We start from the raw sequence: 15,679 nt of genomic DNA, 5'->3' as shown, positions 1-15,679 counted from the left end.
CGGTTACAAATAATCTTTTTCTAGTTAAACCTCTACTTCTCAAAGTGCATTTGATTATATTCTGCATGAATCTTTAACACATGAGATTTATTTCCGAGTCCTTTCCCATATGTTATGCATCTCTATATTGAAAAATTTAGATATCATGATTGCTTAAGTTTGACCATGTCTGCAGGGCTGTAGCCGGGGAGGGGGGGGGGAGGATTCACTTCCCCCAAATTTTTTTAAAAAACTTGGTTCACGAATGAACTGATTAACCAAATCCCCATGAGTGTCCACTGAAGTTTATTTGTCTTGGATGTCCACTAAAGTTTATCGATGGAGCCTGATCTCTAAATTACTTTGCATTATGAAACTATTCTTCATGATTTGCTTTAAAAAGTTTCAACCTCCTCCCCCCCAACCCCAGCTACAGCCTTGGCTATGGCCCTGCATGTCTGTGCCTCATTCTTTTGTGATATGTAAAAGTAAATTATTCATTATAATTCTGTTAACTGCCATTTTTATCAGTAAAGTATTCATAAAAATAAATATTTAAAGGGAGAGAAAAAACATAATTAAAATTAGAACAAATGCCAGGTTTTTAGAAAATACTAGATTTTCCTTTAAGAATAAATTTTATTAGTTAAAAAAAGGAAAAAAGTGATATACATTTATAAACAGAACACATAACATACATAGAGAGTAACAATTACAGTAGACAATGCAGTCCGTTCATCCCATTTCTCTAGCCCAAAAGATCATGACATGTTTTATTGTGTTGTCTTCTAGATTGTACTCTAAAATGTATTTGTATAATATGGAGATTTTGCTCTTATTTTCCATATTGAAAATGCACTCCAGCTTAGATTTCTTTTCCTCAAACCCTACTTTAGCATCTTTTATTAATCTATTGTGTAATTGATGAAACAGGAATCAGTCGTTGATGCCTAACCCTTCTCTTCCTTTAAGATTCCACTGATCTTTTTCTTTAAATATGTTTTCCCTATAAGATCTTACTTCATCTTTGGATGGTGGCCTTAGGATCGTTTCTAATGGGCTTTGTTTAGCTAATTTTTTGTACCAGAGATAGGCGTGCTATCCGAATCTTAGATTGGGACCCTTCAAGTTGAGAAGAGGATGAATCGCTAATTTTAGCCATTCTTTTAACTAACTAAAGCCTGCTGCCTAATATCTAAGATCCAGTAAGTTTAAAGCCATTGTTCCATGTCCTAGTCTCCAGGGCAGCAGAAAACAAGCTTGCTCCCTCCTCCTTATGACTTCCCCTCACATATTTGTACATGGCTATCATGTCTCCTCTCAGCCTTCTCTTCTGCAGGCTAAACATGCCCAGCTCTTTAAGCCGCTCCTCATAGGGCTTGTTCTCCAGACCCGTGATCATTTTAGTTGCCCTCCTCTGGACGCTTTCCAGCTTGTCAACATCTCCCTTCAACTGCGGTGCCCAGAATTGGAAACAGTATCCCAGGTTTGGTCTGACCAAGGCAGAATAGAAGGGTAGCATGACTTCCCTGGATCTAGACGCTATACTCCTATTGATGCAGGCCAAAATCCCGTTGGCTTTTTTTGCTGCTGCATCACATTGTTGGCTCATGTTTAACTTGTTGTCTACAACGACTCCAAGGTCTTTTTCACACGTACTGCTGTTGAGCCAGGCATCCCCCATGCTGTATCTTTGCATTCCATTTTTTCTGCCAAAGTGAAATATCTTGCATTTGTCCCTGTTGAACTTCATTTTGTTAGTTTCGGCCCATCTTTCTAATCTGTCAAGTTCATTTTGGATTCTGATCCTGTCTTCTTATTGGTTGTCTCCATTAGCTTCTGTATAATATTATTTTTTATTATTATTATTATTATTATTATTATTATTATTATTATTATTATTTCCCACTCCATCTCCTCAAAGGGACTTAGGCCAGCTTACATGGGGACCAGACCCAGTAAAACAAAATTTAAAAATATTACCATAAAATACATTGCATTACAATGCATTAAACACTTAAACACGTATAAAACATCATAAAAACACAGCTGGCCATTAAGTGTCAGTCTAGCGCTTCGTTGGGAGTAAATAACCCCCACTGCCCTCTTGACTTGTGGGTTCTCCCCAAACCTTGCCAATACTTTTTGTAGAAATTCCAAACATTATCTAATGCCTTTTATGCATCTAAAAACAATAATGTCTCTGTTTGTGCTTTGTTCTGCTACCTCTAATATATTTAGCACCATCCTCACATTCTGATTTAGCTGTCTACCAGGAATAAAATATTACATTTTCCCATTGGGTGGTACACAATGGGGAAGAAGACAGATAACTAATGAATACAAAGACCATTGAAAATACAGCCTTTTCAGTCAGATAAAAAAGGAAGGTGAGAGTTAAAAAGGTCGAAGAAGAGTGAGAAATAAGTAAATGAGGGTTTTAAAAAGAGCAAAAAGTTGGGATATCAGTTAATATTGCTACAGATCAATGTTAAGTCATCATAAAACTATTATCAAGTGCCCAGTGTCAGAATTGTGCTATTCTGTGTGTGTTATATGAAGGGAATGTAATGTTCAAATTATGGTGACAAATGTAAAATTACTAATGTTTTGAGACATTATTTGTTTATCAAGGAATAATCTGAAATGTATTTTGTAAAGGATTTTATTTTTATAAAAAAATATTTAATTTCTGCATTGCAGTAGAGGACTTCGCCATCAATAGCAAAGCACTAGCGTCTTCACTATAATGGATTATTCCAATTGGGAGTTATTGGTCCAAAATAAATATTTAATAGAATGTTAATTAGCTGCCTTCTGGAGTTATATGTATTAGTGTAACTGGAGTGAATCAGAGAGACCAGCTTGTCAGTTCCCATTCTTGCGAGATTGTCCATTAGGTCATTGCTGCACATGAAATATTTTGTTTTCTCGAAATGCTAAGTATTTTTTTTCCTGTTTGTAAAGTAACCTTGTAATGTCTTTCATTTTTTCAGATTGGTACACAAAACACGCTGGAGCTCCTAGAAGACTCAAAAGCAGAGGTTGTAGATGAAATTGCTGCCAAGCTTGGCCTAAGAAAGGTATTGAAACATCTTCAGGCCAGCATATCCTGGAAACAACTTATGTTGGAAGAAACGTTACTAGGCACCATTATTCCGAATCATACTTGTTAAACTAGTCAGTCAAAATTTGGGACATAGTCTGTTGGGACATAAACAACAGTAGATTTGGATCATTGGGCTGGATTGTAGTTTTTGTAGTTTCTGCAAAGTTTCCCCATCATGTTGTGTGTTCTTGAGCCAGCGTTAGCCTGGGTGGCAAATAAGCCTGCATTACAACTGCCTGAAAGGTTGGTAATGTCAAAATTGATAATCTGCAGTTGTGAAGGTTACCCTAAATACCTTACAACACTGCTTCTTAAATGGTGGTTTCTGATCCCAAATGGGGTCCCCTTAGCTCAGTAGTTCTCAACCTGGGGTCCCCAGATGTTTTTGGCCTACAACTCCCAGAAATCCCAGCCAGTTTATCAGTTGTTAGGATTTCTGGGAGTTGAAGGCCAGAAACATCTGGGAACCCCAGGTTAAGAACCACTGCTCTAAGGGTTCCTTCACATGGAAGTCACATGGTCACCGGGACCACATGGCCAGCATGCTGTAATGGTTGCTAGCTATATATATCAGGAAAGGAAGGAAGGAGGGTAACCAGCCGGGAGGGAGGTGGGGAGCCTGCAGAGCACACTTTGAGAACCTCTGCCTTAGAGGACTGGAAGACGTAAAACTTATCTGCATGCTCCCACTATTCAGCAGCTGTTCTAGTTTTTTTCTTCTTGGCTTTATCTTATTTATAATGCTGAGAATCCCAGTCCTTGTGTCTGTGGTTTTGTGTACATGTTTTACACAACTTTTCTGAAGAGAACAAGTTTGTTTGTTTTACTGTATTCAGTTCTGTCAACATCAAACTGCTGCTGTAATTAAAGTGTACCAGTTTTATCAGTGATGCAAAGAAAGTATAGATGTGTTTACATTTACAAGTCTTTTGGAATTCTACAGTTTGCTAAGCAGGCTCAGGCTTTGTCAGCTGGAGGAGGAGAAGGAGGGAAGACAAAGACATGCCAGCAATGAGTAGTGACTTCTTGCCATTCCTCTGACCTCTTCTTACTCTGTTACCTGCTTACTGCTGGAGCTGACAGCGCAGTGAAAGCACTGGGTATCATCTGCCTCTATTTGCACTTTCCCAGTCTTATAGGAGAAGTGGTAGCCTCAATCTTAGTGTTTCTAGCCACTGATTTGGGGGTTAGAATTCCATAAGTGATCAGGTCTAGAGAAAGAAATCATCAGCAAATTTGTGGCAAACAGCTAACATACATTGCTACCAACTTCCAGGTTTCCATGAGGATTATTTCTGATGCTGTGGAGTTAAGGAGACTTGGGGTCTACAGAAAAAGAGTTGTGGTTTGCATGTGACCCATGAGCTGTAGTTTCATGACCCTGCTTGTAGTCTTCTGTTAAAGTTATTTGGTTATATAAATGGCCACTAGTCTCCTTTCTAACGAAAAAGCACACCTGGTTTAATTCATAACTTTTCTGTAAATATAATAGCAATGTTTCCTGGATAAGTACTGAGTGTTCGAAGATTGAGCTATAAATAGAGGAGTATTTGGACATGTATCTACATTTCAGACAGGCTTCTGGAGAACTATTTCACCATGATCAAAAGGGATTCAAGAAAGAAGACATTTGAGCAGTAAAATTATTGCTTTTAAATTGAGTAGTATAAGAATTGGATATCTTGAGAATATTTTTGCGATCTGTGTCTTAATCTGCAATGAGGTCACAGAAAATGAAATACCTTCTTGTGTTCAGTGAAGTGGGGTGGGGGAAACTTGCAGCCTCGAAATCTTTCCAAAAGGGGACATGAAACTGCAGATTTTGCCTGCTGGCATTTCAAATGTGTAAATTATACTCACATTTATCCCCAGCTAAATTTTCTTCAGGCTACTGTTGATCAGGCTTTATCAAACAGATCTTTTGAGCCAAAAATATTTTGTACTTGTAGAGGAAGAGTGTTTTTTAAAAATATACATCAGAAAAGTGATATCAAAAATTGTGTTTAGGTTGGCTGGATATTCACAGATCTGGTCTCAGAGGACACACGGAAAGGAACTGTCCGGTATAGTCGGAATAAGGTGAGAAGCAAGTGTTTCATAGTCTTTGCCCTCTTGTGTTTCTTTCTATTTTTATTTCATCATATATACAGGCTTTGCCAAACCAAGGTTTCTAAAGAAACCTGTGAGAACAGCCTTCCTGTTCGGGATAGGTCTCATTTATTATAATGACCACAATTTGTAATCTGGAAAGAAATTGGGAAAACATGTTTCCATGTCATGGAGTTGTGAGTGAGGGGGTGGAAAAGAGGCTTGCATTCTGTCTAGCTACTTAGCAATTTGCAGAGATGTACCACCATCTTTTCCTTTTTCAATAAATAAGAGTTCACTGATACATATCATGTTTCATTGGGTGAACATCTTTGTGACATCCTTGTGTCCCACTAAACATAGAAGGGCTTCTCCATAATTTCCTTAATTTTTGAGCAGCTGCCCAATTCCACATTGATGGCTGAAGAAAGCTGGCTCTTACAGTGGAGTTGATAGTGATGTCTCCTAACTAGATGCTACTCTTTGTCTGTAGCAAGATAGCATAAACTTATTTTTTTCATTCACCTTTAACACAAACAGAGAGATTCAGGCAGAGCCTAAAACCATCTGTATTCTACCAATGAAGTGCATTCCACTCCATTCTTCATTTTATGGAAGAAAAACACATGGCTGAAATTAACCTTTTCTGTGAAAATCATTGACACGATTCTCCTTCAGCCTTAGTCTTGCCACCTACCAGTCTTTATATCTACCAGATGTAAGCAGTCAGGCAACATGAAGATCTTAGACCATATATGGCATTCTGGATACTTTTCTTCCCAGCTTTTGGGCTCATACTGGGTTCCAAGCAATCTAAACACCCAAACAGTAAATTTTGAATTGTCCTGGCTTTGGAGAGAGATCATAAACCTTGACACTAAAGCTTCAGCAACATGAAGCCAGATAAATACATCTGATTTATTTGTCCTTTTGAATATCTTATTTCCAAGCTTGGTTTTTCTGGTATACTAAGAATTACTTGCTAAAACTAAGACTTAAAACAGAGCAGATTGTATATGCTTATTAAGAAGCACTAGATCTCCCTTATTATTGCTTCCACTCTTCAATCAGAAAATAATGTATTTTCACAAATGGCATCATAGGGCTGCAGTGCGCATTAGTGGTGGTAAAATGAGCAGCTCAGAGATAGAAAAAGATCATATAGTGCACTATGTCTTCATTTTCCATCATGGTGATCTGCGCTTGACTTGAAGTCAGCAATCCATGCTTCATCTTAAGAATGTATTATGAGAATCAGTGTATAATAGATCAACTCTTACTTCTATTGTTTTCCCACCTTCTCTAGGACAGTTATTTCCTAAGTGCAGAAGAGTGCATCACAGCTGGGTATTTTCAGAATCAGCAGCCAAACATATGCCGCCTGTCTCCAGATGGTCACTTTGGATCAAAGTTTGTCACTGTTGTGGCTACAGGTAAATATGCATACATGTTATAGCCTATTTGGGTTGTCTGACAGGATTTCCTTCCTGTAGATAATGCTAAAATCATTTTTCTGCCATTGAGAGTGCTTGTATAAACAAGATTGCTATTTTTGCTGAATAGTCTTAAAGTATTTTCTTATTATGTTTCTGTCTTGTTCACAAAAACACTAAGGCAAACCTATTTTGGTGTATAGTATGCTTGATTAAGAACTATCCTTATGTACTAAGATCAGTACTTTGGCCTAAATCTAACTTGGTTAAACCCATTGGAAACCCTATGAAATTCGTGAACTCAACATAAATTGACAGGCAACGTGAAGGAACATATATAGCTGATTTCTGCACATTTATGCTACTTCCTCCTCAGTCTTTTAAAACTTGGATTGCAAGTTACAAACTATTCAGGCACTTAATTTTTTTCTTCGTGTACTCTGTGAATGCACACTAATGGAGAGGCTGCGCCTGCGCAGGTCCCAACGGAAACTCTTCCCAAGCTGAAGTTTAAATTTTGGCGGTAGCCACGCCCCTCCGTTCCCGGAGGGCATATAAGGCAGCCCTCGGCGTCTCCTCCCCAGTTCCTTTTTTTCCGCCGCAAGGTTCACTTCGGATTCTCATGTCTACGACTCGCTTCAAGCGCTGCACTCAGTGTGCCGCTAAAATTCCTGATTCCGACGGCCACGCCAAGTGCCTCTACTGCCTCGGAGAGGCACATGTCGTCGGTACCTGCCGCTTCTGCCTGGCCCTAACGGCTCAGGCTAGAAAGAATAGAGCCGCGAGGCTTAGAGCGGCGCTCTACGAAAAATCGCTTGCCCCTGAACCCGCTCCGTCGACTTCGGGCACGAAGCCGCCGCTTAATCCGGGTTCGATGTCGGCTTCAACAGCTAAAGCCCCTTCGGTCTCGTCTAAGGCGTCCAGAGCCTCCAGATCGTCTAAGGCCGCTAAACCACCGTGCACACTCACCACGGCTACGGTGTCGACGCGTTCTGGCCGGGTCGGCCCTTCCTCGACATCGAGCTCGGTGGCTTCCGTATCTTCGGCCCGATCCCATCTTGGGGCTCCTCCGTCGACCTCTGCGATGAAGATCGCCCTTAAAAGGGCTCACGAGGAAGCTCGTCGGACCCAATCCGACTCAGCAATGGTCCCTCCCACGCCGGGAAAATCCCTGAGGGTTCCATCAAAACAACCACTCGCTAAGAAGAGGGCAACCCAACGCTCTTCCTCTTCTGCTTCCTCCAAGATGGACGTCCTTTCTTCGGCGACTTCTTCTAGAAGGTCCTCTCCGATCGCTCCTGCTCAGCGACCTCGCCAAACTTCTCCTCAGCAACTTTCTGATGGCGAGTTGCAGGACTCACCCCACCACTCCACTCAGACAGTGGTCAGGGTGCCATCTCCTCGACCTGCTGTCTCCCATCGTCAGTCTCGCCAGCAGCTTTTTCCCCCGACCTCGACACCGGAACGGGGTAGACAGACCACTCGCCTGGCTCGAGCGGCCCAGGCCTCGGCCTCCAAGGATACTCGGCTACAGATGGCTTCTGCTCTTGAGGCTTTGCCGCCACCAGAAACTGTGTTGTCATCTCCCCCCCAGTCCCCTCAAGGGGCTGGGGACGATGAGATCGATATAGATCGCCCTGATTCCGCTCTCTCGGCCTCGGTAGTATCCTTAGGCCTTGATCTCTCTCCTCCTCATGACGCCTATGAGGTGGACCCTCCTTCGCCTACCGACAACATTCGGGCTTTCTCCGAACAAATGATTAGAATGGCCGACGCCCTGGGTCTAGAAATCAAACAGACTTCCAAGGCAGTTACTGATCCAGTCTTCAAACGGGTCCAAGCCCAGGCCCCTCCAGCCACGCTGTTGCCATTTTTGCCTTATCTCCTAGATGTCATCCAATCTTCGTGGAAGACTCCTTCCTCGATCCCTCCTACCTCGAAGAGAATCGAGTCTTGGTATCGTACAGATGACGACACTTTAGAATGGCTTAAACACCATCCCGACCCGAACTCCATGGTCGTTAAAGCTTCTCAGTCTTCCGGCCGTGAATCCACTACCCCTGCAGACAGAGAGGGCAAGAGGTTCGACGCGGTCGGTCGAAAGCTCTATTCCGGAGCTCTTCTACTCTGTAGAATGGCGAACTATGGGGCCTGTATGGGGGCATACCAGCAGATCCTTTGGGAGAAAGCTCAGCCCTTCTTCTCTAAATTGTCGGATGAAGACCGGTCCGTCATGTCCACCCTCCAGCAAGAGGCCGATTCGTTAGCGCATCATCAAATCCAGATGGCTAAGCATACGGGCGACACGGCCGGCAAGATGATTGCCCACGCCATTGCTATTCGTCGCCACGCCTGGCTGAGATCTTCCGGTCTGTCTTCCTCCTCGAGGCAGGTCATCGAAGACCTCCCCTTCGACGCCATGGGCCTCTTTAACTCTGGCACCGACGACAAGCTAAAAACCAACCACGATTTTAAAGTTCTGGCCACTAAATGCGGCGATCAACCCCAGGTTCACCGCACCAAGTGGTTTCCTCAACGCTTTCGACGCTTCCCGCCTCCTTCTTACCGCCATCAATCCTTCCGGCGTCCCTCGGTATCAAACAACCAAAATCGCCAGCAACCCCGTCGGGCCGCTCAGCCACAAAGACAACGCGGCCGAGCCACCCCCACTGCTGCTCAACCTCTCCGGCGTTCCTGACGCCATCTCTCTTTCCAAAGACTCTTTCTACGGTACCGATGCAGATCTCATGCCTCCACACCCCTCCCTCTCACCAAATCAACCTCATGGTCTCTTTCTAGACCGCCTGGCTCCCTTCTTTCACCGGTGGAAATCTATTACTTCAGATGCCTGGGTTCTCAAAATTGTCCAAGAAGGCTATGCCTTAGAATTCGAAGAACTCCCGCCCACGGGCCAAGTCCTTCTCTCCAACCCTTCTCAAGAAATTCTCGCAGAGGTCGACGCCCTTCTCGCCAAGGGGGCTATTCGGCCTTCTCCATCGGTACAGGACCCTCAAGGCTTCTTCTCCAGATACTTTACGGTCCCGAAGAGGGGTGGGGGCCTCCGCCCAATTCTGGACTTACGCATGCTCAATGTCTTCATACGTCCAACCAAGTTCAGGATGGTCTCCATCGCCTCCATCCTCCCGATGCTTCAGCGCGGAGACTACTTCGTGTCTATAGACCTTCGAGACGCCTATTTCCACGTGACGATTCGAGAAAACCACAGGCGCTTCCTTTCTTTCAAAGTTCTCGACCAGACCTACCAGTTCACCGTTTTACCCTTTGGCCTCGCTACGGCCCCAAGGGTCTTTACCAAAGTCGTCGCTGTCGTGGCTGCCCACCTCCGGCTCCAAGGGATCACAGTCTTTCCATATCTAGACGATTGGCTTCTGGTCGAATCCGACCCTGCCCTTCTCCGACGTCACGTCGACTACACCCTCTGTCTTCTAGAATCTCTCGGTCTTCAATTAAACCACGACAAATCTCACCTCACCCCGTCGAACAAAATCTGCTTCATCGGTGCCCTGTTCGACTCAATTGCTCAAACTGTCTCCCTTCCGTTCGACAGGTTTCTAGCTCTTCGCCAACAAATCATTTTCTGCGAGACCCACCGGAGGGTTCGGGCTCGATCCATCCAGGTACTGCTCGGCCATATGGCCTCCACAGTCTTCACGACCCCGTTCGCCAGGCTTCATCTCCGGCCTCTTCAAAGGTGGTTCATAGACGCTTTCAAGCCATTCCGCCACCCCAACTCGAGGTTTCTCTCGGTCCCGCCTCACGCTCGTCGGTCGCTTCTCTGGTGGAAGTCCCTCTCCAACGTTTGCAGGGGTCTTCCGTTCCACCCAATTCCTCCCTCCACTACCATAACCACGGACTCATCCAACTTCGGCTGGGGAGCCCACATGAAGGGTCTCACTGTTCGGGGCCTTTGGTCTCCCTCCGAGAAGGCAAATCACATAAACTTTCTCGAACTCCTTGCTATCTTCAAGGCTCTGAGAGCCTTCTCACGCCTGATCTCCCGGACATCTGTACTCATTCAGTCAGACAACACGGTAGCAGTCTTTTACATCAACAAGCAGGGTGGCACGGGTTCAAGGAAGCTGATGCTCCTCTCCTCCCAGCTGTGGCATTGGTGCATAGCCCGCAACATCCAAATCTCGGCGATTCACCTTCCCGGGATCCAGAACAACTTGGCAGACGCCCTCAGCAGGATGACGACTTCCTCCCACGAGTGGATGCTCGACCCCGAGACTCTTCTCTCTCTTTTTCTCAAATGGGGCTTCCCCACTCTAGACCTTTTCGCTTCTCCCGAGAACGCTCAGCTGCCCCGATACGGGGCAAGACTCCCCCCGTCCTCCTCTCCAGGCTGCCTGGGAGACGCCTTTCTTCTGGACTGGTCGGCGGAACCGATCTATCTCTTTCCGCCCTTTCCTCTGATACCGAAGGTCCTGCAGAAACTCCGGTCGGTACCTACGTCGGCGATCCTGATAGCTCCAGCCTGGCCTCGTCAATCTTGGTTCCCGGCTCTTCTTCATCTCTCCAAGGCGACCTTCTTCACTCTACCTCTTCTGCCACACCTCTTGTCCAGGGAGAACGGCCAGATCCTCCACCCGGATCTCCCCTCTCTACATCTCACTGCTTGGAGGATTCTCGCCTGACCTCCCTCCCGCAAAACCTACAGGAGGTCCTCCGCGCAGCTCACAAACCGGCTACAACCAGGGCCTACACTTATAAAGTCTCTCGCTTTCGCTCCTTTCTTCGCTCCCGAGGAATTACTGTTTTTCCAACCTCGGTACCGATTGTGCTGGACTTCCTTATGTCTCTGGCAGACCAAAAACTTTCTCTTGCTTCTATGAAATCTTACCTGGCCGCTCTATCCTGGTGTTTTCAACAACATGGTAGACCATCTCTATTCTCCGACCACCTTGTCAAGACCTTCTTGAAAGGATACAACAACATCTGCCCACCGACTCAACCTCCTACTCCAGGGTGGAACCTCGAGCTTGTACTTTCTCAGCTTACTGCCTCTCCCTTTGAACCGCTGGCTTCGACCGACCTACGTCTCCTTTCTTGGAAAGTTGCCTTCTTGGTGGCCATAACCTCAGCGCGCAGACCCTCGGAGCTGGCGGCCCTTCGGGTCGATGAACCCTACCTCCGCTTTCATCACGACCGCGCCGTTCTCCGTCCGGACATCACCTTCCTTCCCAAGGTGGTCTCTGCTTTTCACCTTAACCAGGACATTGTCCTTCCCGCTTTCTTCCCAGACCCCTCGTCTCCCCTTGAGCGGAGACTGCACCTCCTTGATGTGCGTAGAGCACTTCTGTTCTACCGGGACCGTACTAAGGACATTCGAAAGACCCCAAAACTTTTTGTGGCCCATGCCCCAGATAAACTGGGCAATCCTATTTCTTCTCAAAGACTCTCACACTGGATTGCTCAGGCCATTGAACTGGCCTATGAACTAGCCAAAAGACCTCCTCCCCCGTCGGTTCGCCCGCGTTCGACGAGAGGTCTCTCCACGTCGACTGCCTTCCTAAGGGGCATTTCCCTGGACTCCATCTGCAAGGCAGCGATCTGGTCTAACCCCCTTACATTTGTGTCTCACTACAGGTTAGACCAAAAAACTTTGAAAGATGCCGCCTTTGCTAGGGCGGTTTTATCCTCATGCTTGTCCTAACCTTCTGCATTTATGACTTCTATGTGGGTGCTTTTTTCTCATGCGACCCTCTCGTTGTTTTTTCCTGTTTGGTACATGTTTGCACTACTCTCCTGATGATCCGTGCCTTATTGCTACTGCCTTCCCCCTTAGGGGAATGATGTTTTCCTGTTTTTTTCACATGTGCTCTTAAAGGGTTATGTCATGCCTTACCGAACTGCTCTCGGTGTTTGGCGTGTGTTTGATGCAATACCTTAATGGGTCCTTGGACCAGGGTTTTTTGATGTTTTCATGTTTAATAAACATATGTTTGGACAGTTTTCTCGTTGTCAGGGTTTGCTTAGCCCGCCTCCGAGACCTAAGCTTGCTAGTCTCCATTAGTGTGCATTCACAGAGTACACGAAGAAAAAGGACAGGTTGCTTACCTGTAACCATGTTTCTTCGAGTGTACTCTGTGAATTCACACAAGCCCGCCCTTCCTTCCCCTCTGGCAAACCCTCTTCCTTTCTCGTTGCCTTTGCGGCGTAGGAACTGGGGAGGAGACGCCGAGGGCTGCCTTATATGCCCTCCGGGAACGGAGGGGCGTGGCTACCGCCAAAATTTAAACTTCAGCTTGGGAAGAGTTTCCGTTGGGACCTGCGCAGGCGCAGCCTCTCCATTAGTGTGAATTCACAGAGTACACTCGAAGAAACATGGTTACAGGTAAGCAACCTGTCCTTCTTTAATGTGGTATATCTAAGTGTAATTTGCTGGTACTGATGTTGCTCACATTAACAGTAATGACTGTGCAGAGAAACAGCAGCAGATATTCATTTAATGTGCATCATGCATGTCCCTCTCAGTCCACTGTAAAAGGAAGTGAATTAACTGCTCTGAGAACCTTTGAAACCACACGTGTGTGAGACTTCTCAAACAGTCCCTCGGTGTCTGGATAAATCTTTTGGGATTTAGTGTGTTGCTTACTCTTCAGGGAGCCTTACTCTTCAAAGCCCTTTAGCCAAGGAGTAGTCTGCTATTTCTGAGCTAGAACCTCTGGGCATGACTCCTAGTAAATGATGTGATTATTTTATACAGTTAGGGACATTTCTTCATTGTAATTTCAAGTCTGTTGAAAATATGTTTTTCTGTCTTCTCCCATTTTGATTGTCCACTTGCAAAATATTTTTCCACTCCAGCTTTAGACAGTAGCTGTTCTTCATAGTCTCTGTGCCTCACCTACCCAGATAAAACAATCAGAAAGTCAGGCCACTAGCGGTTAACTCTTTTAAACCCACATATGGTGTAGAGTTGAAATCTGAGGAGATTTTTAGAGAACCTGCTTAGTGCATCCATAGCAAACTTTTGGACTTCATCCAGCCACACTTTTTACCCTCTTAGGCCAATGCCTTTTTTTTTTTTTTTGCTTGTCGTAACTGAGCCGCTGTGCTTCACATACTGATTGAAGTTGAAACGGAATGAATGGAATCCACCTTGCAATGCAGTCTCACCTTGAAAAGCTAGTTTCTGGAGGTTTGCTACAGTATTGTGAAAATCTGACAGTGGAGACATTGCTGCCTTCTGGATGTCTGAATCTTTGATTGGAGTGCAGGCGGAGATTAGGAAGGTTACTATTCTTGTTTCTTTTTTTCATTAATTAAGATCAAAAGAATCATTCCAGGAAAATTTATTTTCAAACATTAACTCCTCATCAGATTCACTGAACTAATATTTCATTCAGTTGCCTGTGAATATTTTTAGGAGCGATAACTAGATGTACTGTCATTGGAACAGACAAAGTCAAGCTGACAAACTTGCACATTACGTGGCATCATCATTTGTATGCAGAATTAAGACAGAAATTCCCTTTGTTGATCACTACTCACTATCTTAATTATCTCGGGATATTTTAGTGGACTTTTTAGTGCTTGTCAGCTCTTTGTTACGTGGAGACTTTTGTTTGCTAGAGTTGTAAAATAATTGGCTGTTTTGTGAAAAAGAATAATGTCTCACTTAACCTCATCCTTTCATTTATATTTTCTGGTTTAGTTATGATTCCGTTTTGGGGGCCTATGGTTAAGTACAAATACATTACGATATAAATATTTAAAGCCGCTAAAGAGACTGCCTTCTTTTCCAGGTGGCCCTGATAACCAAGTACACTTTGAGGGCTACCAGGTATCCAACCAGTGCATGGCTCTAGTACGTGACGAATGCTTGTTGCCATGCCGCGATGCTCCTGAACTTGGCTATGCAAAAGAATCCAGCAGTGAACAATATGTGCCTGATGTGTTCTATAAGGCAAGTATCCAACGCTTCCATCTACTTTGGCATAGGACTGCTGCTGCCCTCCTTTGTAGAGTATAATAAGCAAAGGGGTACAGTTGCCTTGCATTCCGATGGGAATGAAACAACAATTGCAAATAGTGGACTAGTATTTCTCCAATACTTGAAGTTCTCTTCTTCCCTGTTAAGAGTGAATTTACCTTCAAGTATAAATCCCTAATTGAATGTTGAAAGTCTAGATTAGGGTTTCTTATGCCCATGCTAGTTCTCAAAGTAACAGTTGCCCTAGCTTTTTAATATTCACTCTCTTTCTCTGGTTTAAGGTAGCACATCCCTCTGTCTTTTGCATGGGATGCATACCTTTGCCCTCCTTCTACCTTAGCTTTGAAGATAATTTCTCAGAGTTTTCCCTCTACATGAAGCAAACAAGCAAGGAAGTAAAGGTAATCATGATGCTGAGTCACTGTCATCTCTTTTCATATTGGACTGCCTACTTCTAAAAAGCTGCATGAGTTGGAATTTCTCATCGTAAATGTAGCTCTGTCAAGATACTGTTGCCATTTTTGCTATTTACCTCTTATCAGGTCCTTTTGAATTTGGAAACTGAATGGGGCATTAGAGTAAGTTGTGTGGTTGAAATTCTGATATCCGTTCTTCCACACATATTATACAAACTGTAGTTCAGCAATACATATGGAACTACATATTTGAAACACTTTCTTGTTTCTCAGAAGTACTGATATCACTCCCCAGCTCCTGTTTAACTTATGTGGGAAGTGTGTTATATGCTACTTTTTGTCTCCTCACCAGCATTCTGAATTATCTATACCCTTGTGTTTGACAATGTATGGCACCCTTCAATTGACTTTTAATCCCTAATTGATTAGGTGGGATGCTCACTGAAACAAAATGATACAACAGTGAGAGTTAATACCTAATGAGAATAGATTTTGCTGTAAGGAATGTGCTTATCAAACTCCTGGTGAGCACAGTGCAAAGTGATAAAATGGAATATAAGCCTCAAGACAGAGAGTCAGTGGTGTGCAGTTGTGGTGGGGAAAGCGGAAGAAATCATAGAATCATAGAATAGTAGAGTTGGAAGAGACTGTTACCAGGTGAGTGTATAGCGGAACCAGCAGCGTCTAGTTAACA

The 15,679-nt window shown here is 44.3% G+C and overlaps 1 protein-coding gene across 2 annotated transcripts in view; it reads left to right on the top strand.

Moving 5' to 3' along the window:
- Positions 1-15,679, top strand: part of nploc4 (NPL4 homolog, ubiquitin recognition factor) — a 68,040-nt gene that overhangs the window by 31,454 nt on the left and 20,907 nt on the right. For both annotated transcript variants that reach the window (XM_062970829.1, XM_003217039.4), the window contains exons 9-12: positions 2,976-3,062; positions 5,096-5,167; positions 6,483-6,609; positions 14,382-14,542. In XM_062970829.1, the coding sequence (XP_062826899.1) occupies positions 2,976-3,062; positions 5,096-5,167; positions 6,483-6,609; positions 14,382-14,542 (447 nt within the window). The remainder of the gene's footprint in view (positions 1-2,975; positions 3,063-5,095; positions 5,168-6,482; positions 6,610-14,381; positions 14,543-15,679) is intronic.

Source organism: Anolis carolinensis, chromosome 2, assembly GCF_035594765.1.
Source record: "Anolis carolinensis isolate JA03-04 chromosome 2, rAnoCar3.1.pri, whole genome shotgun sequence".
In the NCBI taxonomy this organism is placed as follows: domain Eukaryota; kingdom Metazoa; phylum Chordata; class Lepidosauria; order Squamata; family Dactyloidae; genus Anolis; species Anolis carolinensis.
Note: the sequence above shows the minus strand (reverse complement) of the source record. Positions and strands in the feature narration are given on the sequence as shown.